The sequence below is a fragment of the Mesoplodon densirostris genome, chromosome 15, assembly GCF_025265405.1.
Source record: "Mesoplodon densirostris isolate mMesDen1 chromosome 15, mMesDen1 primary haplotype, whole genome shotgun sequence".
In the NCBI taxonomy this organism is placed as follows: domain Eukaryota; kingdom Metazoa; phylum Chordata; class Mammalia; order Artiodactyla; family Ziphiidae; genus Mesoplodon; species Mesoplodon densirostris.
In genome coordinates, this window is record NC_082675.1 from 2,216,929 (window position 1) to 2,231,220 (window position 14,292).

General features: G+C 55.6%; 1 protein-coding gene across 7 annotated transcripts in view; it reads left to right on the forward strand.

Annotated features, from left to right (window-relative positions):
- Nucleotides 1-14,292, forward strand: part of RIMBP2 (RIMS binding protein 2) — a 73,989-nt gene that overhangs the window by 38,955 nt on the left and 20,742 nt on the right. For 5 of the 7 annotated variants that reach the window (XM_060118954.1, XM_060118952.1, XM_060118953.1 and 2 more), the window contains 4 exons: nt 368-829; nt 2,717-2,860; nt 5,408-5,566; nt 10,504-10,621. In XM_060118954.1, coding sequence (XP_059974937.1) covers nt 368-829; nt 2,717-2,860; nt 5,408-5,566; nt 10,504-10,621 — 883 coding nt within the window. Of the gene's footprint in view, nt 1-367; nt 830-2,716; nt 2,861-5,407; nt 5,567-8,269; nt 8,978-10,503; nt 10,622-14,292 lie in introns of all 7 variants that reach the window. The other 2 variants (XM_060118949.1, XM_060118950.1) reach the window with 1 other exon arrangement.

The following is a 14,292-nucleotide window of genomic DNA, read 5'->3' on the forward strand; positions in this document are numbered from 1 at the left end:
TCTCCTCCCAGCTCCCCGCAGAAGCCCAGCAGGCAGGGCCCGGAGGGGCCGCAGTCACGTGCCCACCACGGCCGGAAGCCCGTTTTGGCCTCTGACTGGCACTTCCCTGGGGCCACGCTTTGGCAGTAACACGCCCGGCGTTCTGATTCCTCTGCGGCCCCCGCGTCTGCTCCTGGATTGGCTCTGGACGCGGAAGAAGAGGGCGTGCTCAGAGGTGCCCCCAGGCGTCCACCGGCGGGCGGGAGGCGGGGCTGGTGTGGTTTCCGGGCCGGGCGGTGCGGTTTGAGCTGGATGTAGGCGGGGCCCAGAGCCCTGGCTGCTGGAGAGGCGCCCGGGCGGCCCCTGACCCCGCTCTGTCTGCGCGCAGGTAGCTGAGATCATCTCTCCCACGGCGGACGGCACGGCCGTGGAGCTGGTGCGGCTGCGGAGCCTCGAAGCCAAGGGCGTGACCGTGCGGACCCTCTCCGCCCAGGGCGAGTCCGTAGACTCTGCCGTCGCTGCCATCCCCCCCGACCTCCTGTTGCCTCCTGCCCCCCACCTGAGAACTGCTCCCACACCGAAGCCATTAGCAAGTGCCGGAGCCCCCGATACCAAAGATGAACACCTGGGTCCGCACGCCGCGGCGGATGAGGCCTGGGAGCTCGGCCGGGCGCCTGCTCCGGCCCACGGGCGCCTGCTGGAGCCGCCCGGCCTGCAGGGCTCGGGCCCGGGGCGGCGGTCGCCCTCGCCCAGCCGCATCCTTCCGCAGCCGCAGGGCGCCCCGGTCTCCACCTCCGTCGCCAAGGCCATGGCCCGGGAAGCCGCGCAGAGGGTGGCCGAGAGCAGCAGGGTAAGGCTGGGCGTTTCCTCGCCGGTACCGCTGCCCGTGCCGTGCAGTCCGTCCCTGCAGTCCAGCGGGGATGGGACCTTCCATGGGCACCCCGAGTCTGCAGGGAGGCGCGCCCCGAACACTCAGCACCCAGAGTGGCGGCCTTTACTTGGGGAGAAGGGTGCCGTGTTCATCCTCCAGTTTTCCCCTAGGGCTGCATTCCAGGGCATTCCAGGCCTGAGCCTGTCGGAATCAACGTGTGTTTCCATTGCGTAGATATGGACCCAGATAACCAGAGGAAACGGTTATCCACCAGCCTGGCTTAGCAAACGAGCTAACAACCCGCTAACCAGGCACTGGTCTGTGTGCAGGCATCTGAGAGGTGCCTCCTGGGAGTGGGCTTGGGGGCACATCTTCCTAAACGAGGGTCACCTCCTGGCTAGCTCACTTCAGACTTCTAGCTGTGTGTGTGTGTTTGCGCATGTGGGTATGTGCCTGTGTGTGTGTATACACACGGATAGACATATGTACGTACGTGTGTGTACATACATGCACACACATTTATATACACGTATGTATACATAGATACCTACATATAGAAATGCATGCACATAAATATACTTGCATGTCTATCACTGGAAATCGCCTGGACCGTGGGGAGGAGTACTCGGATGACAGTGTGGCCACGTCCCAGAGGAAATGTGCAGTGAGGCGAGAAATTGTAAGAAGCACCCGTGAAGTGATGCTGGAGAGCAGGACGTGGACCTGAGCTAGGCCACGTGCCCCTCCCTGCCTGGGCCAAACCCCTGTCTCTCTCCCTTGAGCGCATTTGTCTACCAGGGCGCCCAGCTTGTCTGCTGCAAGCCCGAGGTTAGGGCCCTGGCAGAGGGGACAGTGGTGGTCGGTGGTCTTCTCAGCTCTGCCCAGCCAGCCCACGGGGGTCTCTCCAGGACGGCAACCCCTGGCAGTGCCTTCTCTGAGATGCAGGTGGAGACATCCATGCTGGTGCCAGGAGACCCTCACTTCCTGGGCATCCCAGGGCCCGGGCCAGGCCCCCTCGGGGCTGGAGGCTGGGTCAGGAACTTGAGGAGAGGCCAGACCCCTAGAGGTCAGAGCTGAGGTAGGCGGGCCACGGCCAGGCAACCAGCAGGGGGAAGAGGTACTGTGACAGCACTTCAGTGCCTGTTGAAAAACTGGAAATCCAGGCTTTTTGTGGAATCTCCCGACTTGTTAATAGTTCACAGCAGTTTGTACCCTTGACTAAAGGAAGTGCCTCAGAATGTGCACATTTAGTACGGGCACCCTGGCGCTCCGCCCTGATTTCCTGCAAAGCAGAAGCCCAGGTGCTTTGGTGTAGGAAGGGGCTGGCAAGGGAGCTCTGCCCCCCGCCCGCCCTCTTGGGTAGCAGCCATGCATCCCACCACCCTGAGCTCCCAGACAGGACTCCCGAGAGCGGGCTGGAGCCAGAGGCTGGGCCCAGGAACACCTGAGACAGCCGCCACCTCCCCACCTCCCCCCGGCCTGCCTTCCCCTTTCAGAAGGTGTGGAGAGAAAGCAAACCTCTGAGCTCCCATATTCAAGAAAAGGTTAATTGATCACATTAACAGCCGGGCCAAGGTGGCAAACAGAGGGAGAGGAGCCTTTCTTCAGCACCCACGCGTTACCTCCTGCAAAGGCAGGAGCTAGTTCTGGTGGGCATGGGAGGGGCGGCGGGCATCCAGGGCAGCATCAGAAAACGCCCGCCAGCCTGTGCGGGTCACTCACCCCAAGTCCCTTCACACAGTGGCTCCGAGGAGGCAGAGGAAATGATGGAGCCCAGAAGACATGGGGCCTGGAAGCCGCCTGCCCTGCACCCACCCCCAGGGTCAGGCGGCCTCTCCCCTGACACCTCCCCTCTTCTCTTCCAAGCTAGAGAAAAGGAGCATCTTCCTGGAGAGGGGCAGTGGGCAGTACGCAAACTCGGACGAGGAAGACAGCTACGAGTCCCCCGACGTCAAGAGGAGGGGCGCGTCGGTGGACGAGTTTCTGAAAGGCTCGGAGCTAGGCAAGCCGGTGAGTGCAGCTCCTGGGTGCACGGCCCCAGGTTCCCGGGTGACTGCAGTCACAGTCCATTTGGAAGGTTTAGATTGCACAGTGCCTGCGCATTTGTGACCTCACTGGGGGACGAGTTCAAAAGTCGGAATGTGAGGTTTTTGTCCTCCCTGACCGCCCTGTGTGAGTATCCGTTCATGGGCTGATTCTGTGCTTCAGGTGAGTCTCCAGGTAACCGCCGGGTCTCAGTTTAGGCAAAACCTACCATTTGTTTCTTTACTTTCGTTCATCAGGCAGATGAGTGCTGAGCATCTGCTAAGTGCTAAGCATCATGGGAGATTCAGAAATTAAACGGTCAGCATCCCATCCTTGGAGGGACAGAAATGTCAGGGCTTCTTGTCCCAGACCGGGCTCAACAAGTGACAAATCCATCCAATGTGGGTTTGGTCTCCAGTTTCTGATTATGCATATTCTAATGGGAACCTCCTTTCATGGTGTCAAGACCTAACGCTGGGCAACAGGAAGAGTGGGGCCTGGAGATTCCTGAGATCTTGAGATGTCAGAGCTTGAAGACCCCTCAGATGTCAGATCCTCCAGCCCCCTCAACACACAGCTCTGCGGCAAGGGAGCGTCACAACCTCGCCAAGAAGAGGGCCTTGGAATCTCACAGACTTGGACTCATGTCCTGGCTCTGCCACTGCTAGTAGTAGGCAAGTTCCTCAACTTCTCCAACCATCAGGTTCTTTATCTAAAAGATTAAAATAATTCTGTTTGCATTCATTTAAACACAAGAAGTGGAATGCCCAACTAATAATGACTCAGATAACAAAGACATTTCATCCTCCCACATTGCAGGAAGTCTCAGGTGGGAGGTTGCAAGGTTGATTCAGCTGCTCCGTTGTGTCCTGGCTCTAGGTTCTGAATCTTCCATTCTTTTGGCCTTTCTCTCATGGTTACAAAGTGGCTGCCATTGCTCCAATCGTCACGCTTTCATATGACAGCACCCCAAGAAGGAAGGAAGGGAGGGAGGGAGGGAGGGAGGGAAGGGAAAAAGGAGGGGGGCTTTCTTCTCAGGCACATCTCTTTTCACTGGTAGAAAAATCTTCTCCAGAAGCTCCATCAAGACTTCCCATGACATCTCACTGGGCAGAAGAGAGGAATAGGAGTCCTATGAATGGCTTAGCCATGATGTATTTGGCAAACAGCAGACACCTCCTTCCATCCCATGGGTTTATTACTAAGTCATCATTGGGTTTGAATCCAGTGAGATTGTGTTTTCGAGGAGAGTTCCTTCCCATTTGCCTTGGGAAGACCTCTTTCAAACCAGCCTGATCTTTGTTTATTCATTTAAAATCAATTCACTTCTCTGCAGTGCCTGACTGAAAGAATTAGGGCTGGAGCAGCTCAAACGCTGACACACAGACGTCTCAGGCTGAGAGCATCTGGGCCACTTCTCTGAGGGCTCGGCTGGGTCGGGACCCCCAGCCTGGGCACTCACGCTGCCTTCCCATCAGCGGGCCGGGAACTTAGCGCCACTCAGGTGCTGACACGTCTTTATCTAGAGGAGCGATTGAAACGGGGGTATTGTTAATAGACATGTCTCGAGATGCTATTAAATACACTTGTCCGGTCGCCCACCAGGAGGATAAAGAAATTGCTCTGAATCGACGCCATCCAGCAGAAACAAAACAGCTTTATGCATGTTTGGGGCTCATCAGTCTGAGCTTGCAGGGTGTGCAGTTTGAGTTGCTGCCAATACTCAAGATGCTGAGTACCGGGCGCTTGCTTTGAGGGTGGGAACGGGACCGCTGAACTGGACCAGCCCCCATCAGGGCTGCTCGTGCTTCAGTTTACACATTAGCAAGCTACTGTTCCTTGCTTTTCTGTTGACCCTTTCCCGCCGTCCCCAGACTCCTCCCCGAGCACCCCCAGCAGCGGGCCTTCCCCGGTGTCAGTGACCAGACTGGGCACAGAGTGGGCACACCACACAGGGGGGGTCCCACCCCACCCAGACCGGGCTGTTCTTTGACAGCCCAGTGTGTGCACGTGTGTGAATTCCAGACTGCACGGTTTTCTTACAACTCTTAGGCGCCCTTAATGGTGCGTTTGCACCCACTTGCCTGCCACCCCGCACTCCCTGCTCCCTGACCCTAGATGCCACGGACACGCTCACGGGGCCTCGAGTCCTGCTGCCACCTGAGTTTACAACCTGTCGCTTGAGCCTTTGTCCAGCCACTAAGTTGGAGAGGCTGACGGTACCCAGAAAAGCGATGTTTTCCTGTGTGTCTTGTGAGCCCCCTGGCATTCTGTTCTGCCAAGAGCCCAAGGGGTCTCTGCCTGCCCCCGTCCAGATTTAGAGTTGGGAGGCCTGGTCTGGTCCTCTGTCTGCCATCCCAGCTCGCCGCGGGCTTGGGGACTATGGTTCCCTCACCTCTGAGGTGAGCGGCTCTCACCCAGACACGACTCTGAGCTCAGAAGTGGGCAAAGCTGGGCAGGGCCAGCCAGGAGGGGCCCCGGGTACCCCCGCATGCTGGAGCTGCGCCTCCATCTCCATCCCCTTCTGCCCAGCCGCACTGTTGCCATGGAGACGAGTACCACACGGAGAGCAGCCGGGGGTCCGACCTCTCGGACATCATGGAGGAGGACGAGGAAGAACTCTACTCGGAGATGCAGCTGGAGGACGGGGGCCGGAGGCGGCCCGGCGGCACGTCCCACAGTGCCCTCAAGGTCAGTGCCCAGGGGCGCCGGGCCCCTCCCCGCCATCCCCACAGTCCCCCCATCCCTGTCCCTTTGCCGGTCCATGAGGCCGGCTCCAGAGGCACCTGGCCCTGCAAGCAGAATCCACAGATCCGCATGGGCTTCGCTCACTATTGAGTCTGCGCTTGGGGTCTCCTGTCCCTCCTCTTTCCCAAAGTTCTGGGTGAAGGAGTCTGGGAGAACCCACTGGGCACCCCCAGGGGCACCCAGCTGTGTACCAAGAACTGAATCGGAAAGAATAGAAGAAAGAAGATTCCCCCCCTGCCAAAGCCCTGGCTTTCGTGGCCATCCGCAGAGGAGCAGGGGCTGGGAGGGCAGGAGTCCGCCTCTGAGTCAGACTGGAGACTGGGAGCAAGTCGTGCAGAGATTCTCAACCGAGGTGGACGCTGCTGGACTGCGGGAGGGCCAGGGAGAGGGGCTGTCAGAGGAGGGTCCTCCCTCCTGGAGGACAGCGGGGTCCACACACGAGCCCCTTCGCAGACACCTCCCAGCAGGGGCCCCGGCATCCTCTGCTTCCGCCTGTGGCGTAGCCGTCGGCCAAGGGTTTGACGGGGGGTCACCTTGACTGACATCGCGCTCCAGGCCCCCGGACGCACCAGGAGCCGTCCTGCTGCTGCTGCTGCCCGTTCCAGCCGAGCATCTGTTCACTCGGCACGAACTGGTCGCCCCTGTGCGCCAGGCCCTCCGCCAGGCTGGGGTATGAGGATGGACGTGACCTCCGACCTCCAGCTGCTCCCAGCCCAGCGGGGGAGACACACAAAGGGCCGGAGAGCTGGTCGGGCCGCTGTGGGGTTTTCACACGAAAAAGGCCTCGCTCTGGAGAGGAAAACCCCGCCCGACCCCGGCCTTTCTCTGGGAACACAGAGCCACGCATTTTGAATGGTGGACAGAAGGCAACATCCAAATCCGACTGCCGGCTCAGTGCCCGCTCGCGTAGACCGGGCTGCCTGCCGTGCTCCCAGCAGAGGTCCCCCGCAGGGCTCTGGAGACGCTGTCGCTAGAGAACCTGCCAGATCCCTGTGCAAACCCCGCACGGCTGCCGCTCCTGCTACCCCCACCGGCCCCCCTCCTCCCCCGCCCCCGGGCCGCCGTCCAGCAGGATTCACGGTGACCTTTCCTGGCGGAGGAAGGTCCCAAGCTGCCCGCGGTCCAGCCTGACCCGCTTCCCATGCTTCCCCGTGAGCTGGGCCGGCGAAGCGCGTCTGCCTCCCCTCCCCTCCCCTCCCCCCCCCCCCCATGACGCTTCTGGGATGGTATTTCCTGCACCGCGTTAGCAGAGAAACCAAAGGTCACCGTGTCTCCCGGGGAGAAGGCCCACAGGGCAAGTTCAGCGATCTGGACTTCTGGTGTCTTTTCAGAAATTCCAAGACTTAGCTTGGGGATACGGCCCTCGGGCTCACCTTCCCACGTGGCAGCCCCGTTGGCTCACGTGCGCCCCGCCTAGCGCCCGGGGCTGGGTCGCTGCTTCCTCCCTCTTCCTCTCCCTCTCCACCTCCGTGTTCCCCGGAGTAGACGCCCTCCGTGGGGCGCTCGTGAGCAAATGAGCGAAGCGTGTGCCACGCCCTCCTCGCCTGGCCCTCGTGGGCTCCGGACCCGTGGCAGACGCGGCCCTGGGTCGACACGCCAGGTCCCTGTGCTCGAGGGGCGCACAGGACGGTGGGCTACGGGGCAGGGAAGCAAATCCAATGCTTCCCCGCGGAGGCGTCTCTAACGCGCCCCCCCGGAGGCCCGTGGCGGGGCAGACGGTGGGCTTACGGCGTCGTGGAGTCGCTGGAGTGTCCCGGGAGGGGCGCCCAGCGAGCCGGTTCAGCGGGACCAGAGGAGGGGGCTGAGGGCAAATCCGGAGAGAGAACCACATCCGGGACGGGGGCCATGGGGTGTCCCCCCCTCGATGTCCATTAGGCCCCTGTGGGTGGGCCAGCCACCATACTGGCGGGGACGCAGCTCCCCGCTGGGGGCCTCGAGGTCCAGGGTCTGGCGGAGAGACAGGCAGCCTTTGCAGACACGGACTGAGCCGTGACTTCGGGGCGCCCGGTGCCGAGGTCCCCGCGTTCACAGCCTGAGATCTGAGCCAGGGAGAGAGGCCGTAGGTTACTGCGCACGAGGACGGATTTCAGAGGGTGCCGAGAGCCTAGGTGGACGTGCAGAGTCCAGTGGCGTGGCCGGGTTGGGGTCCCCGTTTTGTGAGTCATCTCCAGTTGCCGGCGGCCCACGGCAGCTGCCTTCTGAGTTTCTGAAGGTGCAGCCAGAGGGCAGCGGGCTCAGACGTCCCTGCCTCTGGGTGTAGCCGCGTCACAGATCCTAGCGCCTCGGTCAGCGCGAGGCCTCCTGCCACCGTCCTCCCAGCACCCGCGGCCCAGCTGCCACTCTTTCCTTGTTGGGGCTGCATGGCTGGTCCTGAGGGCGTCAGGCCGCTCTGCGTGCGCTCTGCCCGGCCCCCCTGCTCCGGCCCCATCCGTCTAACCCATTCTGTTCTCATTCCAGAGCCCCGGCCAGAGCATGCCATCTGCCCCTCCCCCCGCTCCCCTCCCACCACGAGCACAAGCATGCTTTCTGCCCCTCGTGGCCTCAGAGACTAATTCTGTCTATATTTTCTTTCCTTCCCTTTGCCCCACTTCATATCTGATCACACACTGACTCCCGGCACCTGTTCTAACACACCACCCCCTTAAGGAGTGCTCTAAGCATAGGACCACTGAACGTGCTTTCTTGGAGCTGCCCGCGTATCCCCAACAGACTCACCACAGTAAGAAGCTTTTCAGTATCCCCGAAGTAGCCGAGGAGGATGGAGAGCCCTGTGAGTTCTTGCACAAGCAGGGCTTCGGCGCCTCCTCCAGGGCCCGGACCCGGCTGGCCAGAGAGCCCAGGCCCGCCCGGCCCTGCAGGGGGCACGAGGCCCCGCTTGGCTCCCGGGTCCCTGCAAAACCCAGGGGCCCCCAGGCCGAGGACTTCGTATTCGAAGACAGAGGCTGTTGGTTCAGCCGCTCGGCCACCAGGAGCCCGGACAGCGGCCTGGACTGTGGGAGCGAAGAGGAAGAGAGGCGGTTTAGTTTCAGAAGCCCCGCTGCCCAGTGCAGCCCCGGCCCCGGGCACTGTCCCTGTAGGAGGAGCCTGAGGCCCCTGCTGGCCCGGCGCCGGACGCTGACCCGGCAGAGCAGCATCGAAGAAGATTTCGGGGAGCCAGTGGAGCCTGGCCACGCCATCAGGAGCAATGAAGCCCGCCCGAGCCCGGAGAGGTCCACCCCCAGCAAGTACAGCTGGGGCGAGCCCGCGGGCCAGGAGGATTTCCGGGATGTGTGGAAGAAAAGCATAAAAATGTCCGACAGTAGGGCCAGTGCCCGACACGCCCAGCCTCCTCCCCGGGTTGCAGACGGTCCTTTGGTGTGTGAAGTAAACCTCCCGCTCACATCCGCTTGCCAAACCAATCTGTTTTCATTTCTTCACCTTCTTTTATTTTGGTGTCCATCCCGGGCACTCTCTCTGCTGGCTCTCTTTCATTTTCCATGCATCTTTGATCTATGCAGCTTCCTAGTCTTTGGACCATGCTGATGATTTCTTTACTTTGCTTTAGAATGATGACCGCCTACCCCCAAATCAGTGATGAGTGTGGCTGCTTTAATTAAAGGACAACTGAATCTAAATTTTAATTAAGGGTTAGCTGAACTATGATTCTCCAAAAGTGTGGCAACACATACTTTGCAAAATGAACCGTGGGGACTTACTTAGGACTTACCGGTGTTACTGAAGGTTTTTCTCTCGTGGTTTTGGTTTTTGGTTGTGGTTGGTGTTGGCCTTCATCTGTAACTGAAAAAAATAGGGAACAATGATTGAAGAGATCCATTTTTGCATCTGTTTCCAAAGGTTTTCTTTTTCTTTTTTTTTTCCCTGTTTCTTTCCTGAGACCAGTTTTCAGAATGACTTTTCCATCATCAGCTCTAGACCCATCCCCCTGCCTTGTCTTCCAGGCTTGTGAGTGCTTTTCAAGAGTAGGGATTCCTTCAAGGCTTCATTCATCTCTATATTGTGTCCTCTTTTCAGAACATTTGCTCCTGTCATGCTGAACTTTTCCATGAAAACACAGGTGAGACATCCCAGGGCTCCAGGCCCTGGGTCTGAGCCGGTGCAGTTTGTGATATGTCCACTAGAGGGCGCCGATCCACAGCCCACTGACACCCGCAAACTGCTGCTCACTCCCTGTTCCCCGCCTGTAACAGACTAATTTCCATTACTCCCAGCCCCGGTTCCTTCCCTGTGTCCCTGAAAACTTCCTGACTCAAATTACCAGTGAGCTGGAGGTTTTGCTTTGATTCTCATATATGGTGCGATGCAAACCTGTAGTGTGAATCAGAGGCAGACATCCGTAAAGGAGACGGTTCAGGTTAGCCCTGAAATGTGATGGGTGTCTTTGGATTAGGGCCAAGACGTTGCCATGAGCTCCCAAGCTGATAACACACAGAAACTTCTGTCTTTGAGTTTTCGGTAACCTCACGTGCACCTTTGCCCAAGCGGGACATTTGGAAATGCAGTGTTTCCCCCGCTTTTGTGGTCTCTGGAGGGGCTGTGCTGAGACTAGGAGAGGGGCCGAAGGTGTGACGAGTCGTCTTTAAGCCACTCTCACTGTGGTTCAAAACATTTGGCTCCGGCGGCGGTAGCAGCAACAGAAAGGTGCCTCCCGAGGGATGCTCTCTCGCCCCTACCCGTGTGCGGCAAAGCACCTGTGCTGTAGAAGACGGCGTGCCTGGGGTGAGCCCTTTTTCCTCTTCCAGGTTATTCAGCTAACCTTTCAGTTAAAAGCTAAGTTTAGTTGCCTTTAGAGCTTCTGCTTCTAAGTTGAATTGATTTGGCTGACAATTCTTTCCTTCCCACGGCTGGCAAGCCTTATGACCGTGTTGTTGTTTTGTCTTTAGATTTTAGGAAACCCGGTGACTGCTGGACGGGCTGATCGGGTGGATCACGTGGGCCGGAGGTTTCCCCATGGCAGTGCCGGCCGCCACAGGTCCCGGCCGATGATGGTCCCGTCTGCCGGTTAGTGGGCCTGATGGAGGCCTCCCTCTTTCTTTTAACCACAGAGCACGTGGCTGCTTTGTCCTCCATCTAAATATTTTTAAAAAGTCATTAGGAATAGCATTTTCAACTAAGTACAGAACACCCTCGATTATTTATGGCAGAAGAAGGCAGAGTAACAGCACAAGATAAATAAAACCGAAATTTAAGTATTCTCAAAATATATCGACTTTTGACAGCAATCTTCTCCCTACCAGTTTTTCTTGTTTCGCTGCAGAGGCTGCCATGATAGGCACTGAAGAGATGGTGACGGGCCATCTCCCCGCCTCCTAGGTCATGCTCTCGTGAGATGCTCATGGTCAGAGCAGCAGAGGCGGGGATGGTGGCCGAACTCCAGATATCTAAACAAGCCTCGAGTCAATGGAGAGTTATCTGTATGTGTGAAACCCTTGGACAACTGGGGTTGAAAGTTATGAAAAACACCAGGAGGCCTGAAGGAGTGCCCTGAACTGCGTGTTGACCCCGTCCATCTGGCCACCTCCTTGTGCATGAGTCACCCTCTGGCACCCAATTCCATTCTCTTAATGACTTTTTGGAATTCAGCCAGCCATGCTGAAAGCTGTCATTGTAACCATTCTAATCAATCCGCCAAGAGGGGAACGTGGCTGAAGGTCAGATGGGAATCTTTCTACTACTGTAATGAACCCCTGCAAAACAGTTCCAAAAAGCATTATGCACAAGATAATGGAATCTGGTGATCAGCACAAATAAACTAGCTTTGTGTGAAAACACACACACGCACATACACACACACGAAACAAAGCAAGAGACCCACTCACGGAACAGAAGTAGATGAGAGCAAAACATCTTGATCTGGCGAGACAGGGCTCAAGGAAGACAACCCATGGAGGTCCAGACACCTGAAAACACAGCCCCAATCACATTTAAATAGCTAAGGTTTAAAAGGCAATCGGGCTTCGTTCACATCAGCCAAAAATAAAGACTTTATACAGCGATACAGATCCCCTGAAGTTTCGGCCTTCTTTCAGGCATTTCTTCCTCATAGAGCCCAAACAATAGGGAAACAAAAGTTTCCTTTTCCATCTTGACAGTTTTTAGAATGTTTTTATTTTTATCAGTAAAAAATTTCAGACTGTTAACTGACCTTTGAAAACACAGAGCGTATTCATTTAGCTGAAAAATAACAAAATAAGCTGAAATATAAACAAAATCAGCTGGAAAACACCGGTTTCACTTACTACAGATGCACTAGCAGGGTTCTGTAGGTACTAAGCTCGCTCTGTTTTTGAGTGTCGTAAACTGCGGCCACATCTCTCAGAGCTTCATTTCATTTGTGTATAATTCCCCCTGTAGCAATTAATGGAGGTCAAGTAGGTGCTCCTGGCTTGTAAAGTAAACGACTTGTCGAGACTGACTGTCTTGAGGAACGAGGTGGGGACCAGTTCAAGACTCTTCTTCCTCTTGAGCTTGGTTCCCGAGTCCTCGTTCACCTGCGACTTTAACGAGCGAATGCGCATCACGTGAACTGCCACCCTTCCCGTGACTGCAGATTAATGCCGCGGCACCAAGCAGGGCTGTGCTCTGCAGGATGTCTCGTGGGTCTCCTAGTCCAGTCTCCTAGGATGGAGAAGGAATGTCTACAGGACTGAAAATAACGGTGCTACAAATTGCCAGCCGGGCAAGGGAGTAAAGGAAAACCTCAGTGGACCCACAGTCTCCCCATCAGAGTCTCTGACAATATTCAGTCAGTTTTGTCTTAAGGTAAAGAATGCAGAAGGCTGCACACGTGTCTTAATTTCGGTAAGACACTAAGTTGGTAAAAACAGAGTAGTGCTGTGGTAACAGCTTAACCAAAAACTCTGTTAATAATAGAATTCAAAACATGTTAAATCTGTGATACAGTTGCTTTCATTGTACCTGATTTTTCATCATGGAGAAATGCAAGAAATCATGTAAAAGGCATAATTAATATCAAAAACTTTATATATTCATACACGTATACACATAAACAGACTGAAGAACCTATTATAATTTCAGAAGACAAAAGTGAATCGTGGGACTTCCCTGGTGGCGCAGTGGTTAGGAATCCGCCTGCCAATGCAGGGGACATGGGTTTGAGCCCTGGTCCGGGAAGATCCCACATGCCGCGGAGCAACTAAGCCCGTGCGCCACAACTACTGAGCTCGCGAGCCACAGCTACTGAAGCCCGCATGCCTAGATCCCGTGTTCCACAACAAGGGAAGCCACCGCAATGAGAAGCCCGCGCACTGAAACGAAGAGTAGGCCCCGCTCACTGCAACTAGAGAAAGCCCACGTGCAGCAATGAAGACCCAACACAGCCAAAAATAATTTATTTTTTTTAAAAAGTGAATCATGTTCAGCAGCTACCAAAAAAGAAGAGAATGATGCCGCAAACCCTAGGAAGTGAATTGTCAGTGACGTGTGAACAGACTGTTTTCCTAGATCTAGTCCCTGTGTAACCAGAAGTGGGGTCCGGCCGCTCGCTGCTCAAAAGCTAACAAAGAGGCCAGGTTGGTGGAAAGTTTGCTTTATTTTGGATGCTGGTAACCAGGTGGTGGCGGGGGACACCTGTCCAAAGGCCGACTCCCCCCTCCCCTGACAGTCGGGGGCAAGTACTTTTATAGACGGAGGGGACTACGTGCAGAACCAGCACAGGCAGCTCTGACAGGCATCTTGAAACTGGTCCTCGGTCGTCTGACCAGCGTCCTCTTGATGGCTTTCAGTACAGTGAGTCCTCAGTTCCAGGGTCGGTTTGTTCCCATTTCCTTGAGGCCAGTTCTCGGAATTGTGGCAGCTTATGTCATGGCTACAGCCTGGTCGTCATGTAGTTAACTTCTCCACCTGATGTGGGTTTCAGTGTCTACAAGTCAGCTCCCAGGACACGGCTCAGGATAGTATCTCTAGCCCTTGAGGAGGAACTCAAGGTCCCTTATTCTGCTTAATGACTAAGCTATTATTATTTGGTCTCCTTTATTTTCCTTTGCTTCTGCATTTTCTCACTTCTCTGATTAAACTTATTCTTTGGCTAAAGGTTTTCCGCAGACAGAAGGCAGGTGGAGGACATGGCGGGGTGGGCAAGGACCACAGGGCCCTGCTCTGTTTCACCTGTTCAGTTATATTTTTCTTGTGCAAATATCAGCAATTAATACTTTAGAAGTCTGCCATACTCCAAAAGCATCCATTTTCTTTTTCAGAGGAACTTAAGTCTATAGACCATATGCTTCCTAAATATATTTTTAATAAGCAATGCATTCACAGTTAAAATATACTATACTTTTAATATACCCTGGGTTTCCTAAATTAAGAAAACAATGCCCCTTCTGATTTAAAAAGATAAAAATTATGTAGCTCCACATCTAATAAATTCTAAGTCATATAATTAGCATAAGGAAGGCCTCATAACATTGATCAATGACCCCAAAGGAGGATTTCACTGGGTTTGCTTTCTTCCTCTATAATGTTTGGTCTTTGCCTTTATCTAGTTATTTACCTGTCAGATGAAAAGGCCTGAGGGTATTACCATTCTAACATGAAGTGCCACATTCAGAAGCATTCTGTTCTTACTAACCGACTGTGCAGGTCTCCCCCCCACCGCATTTTCCCCAGTTATTTTGGCTACTGACCTTGTAGAGCAAAAGGAAATGGAGCAC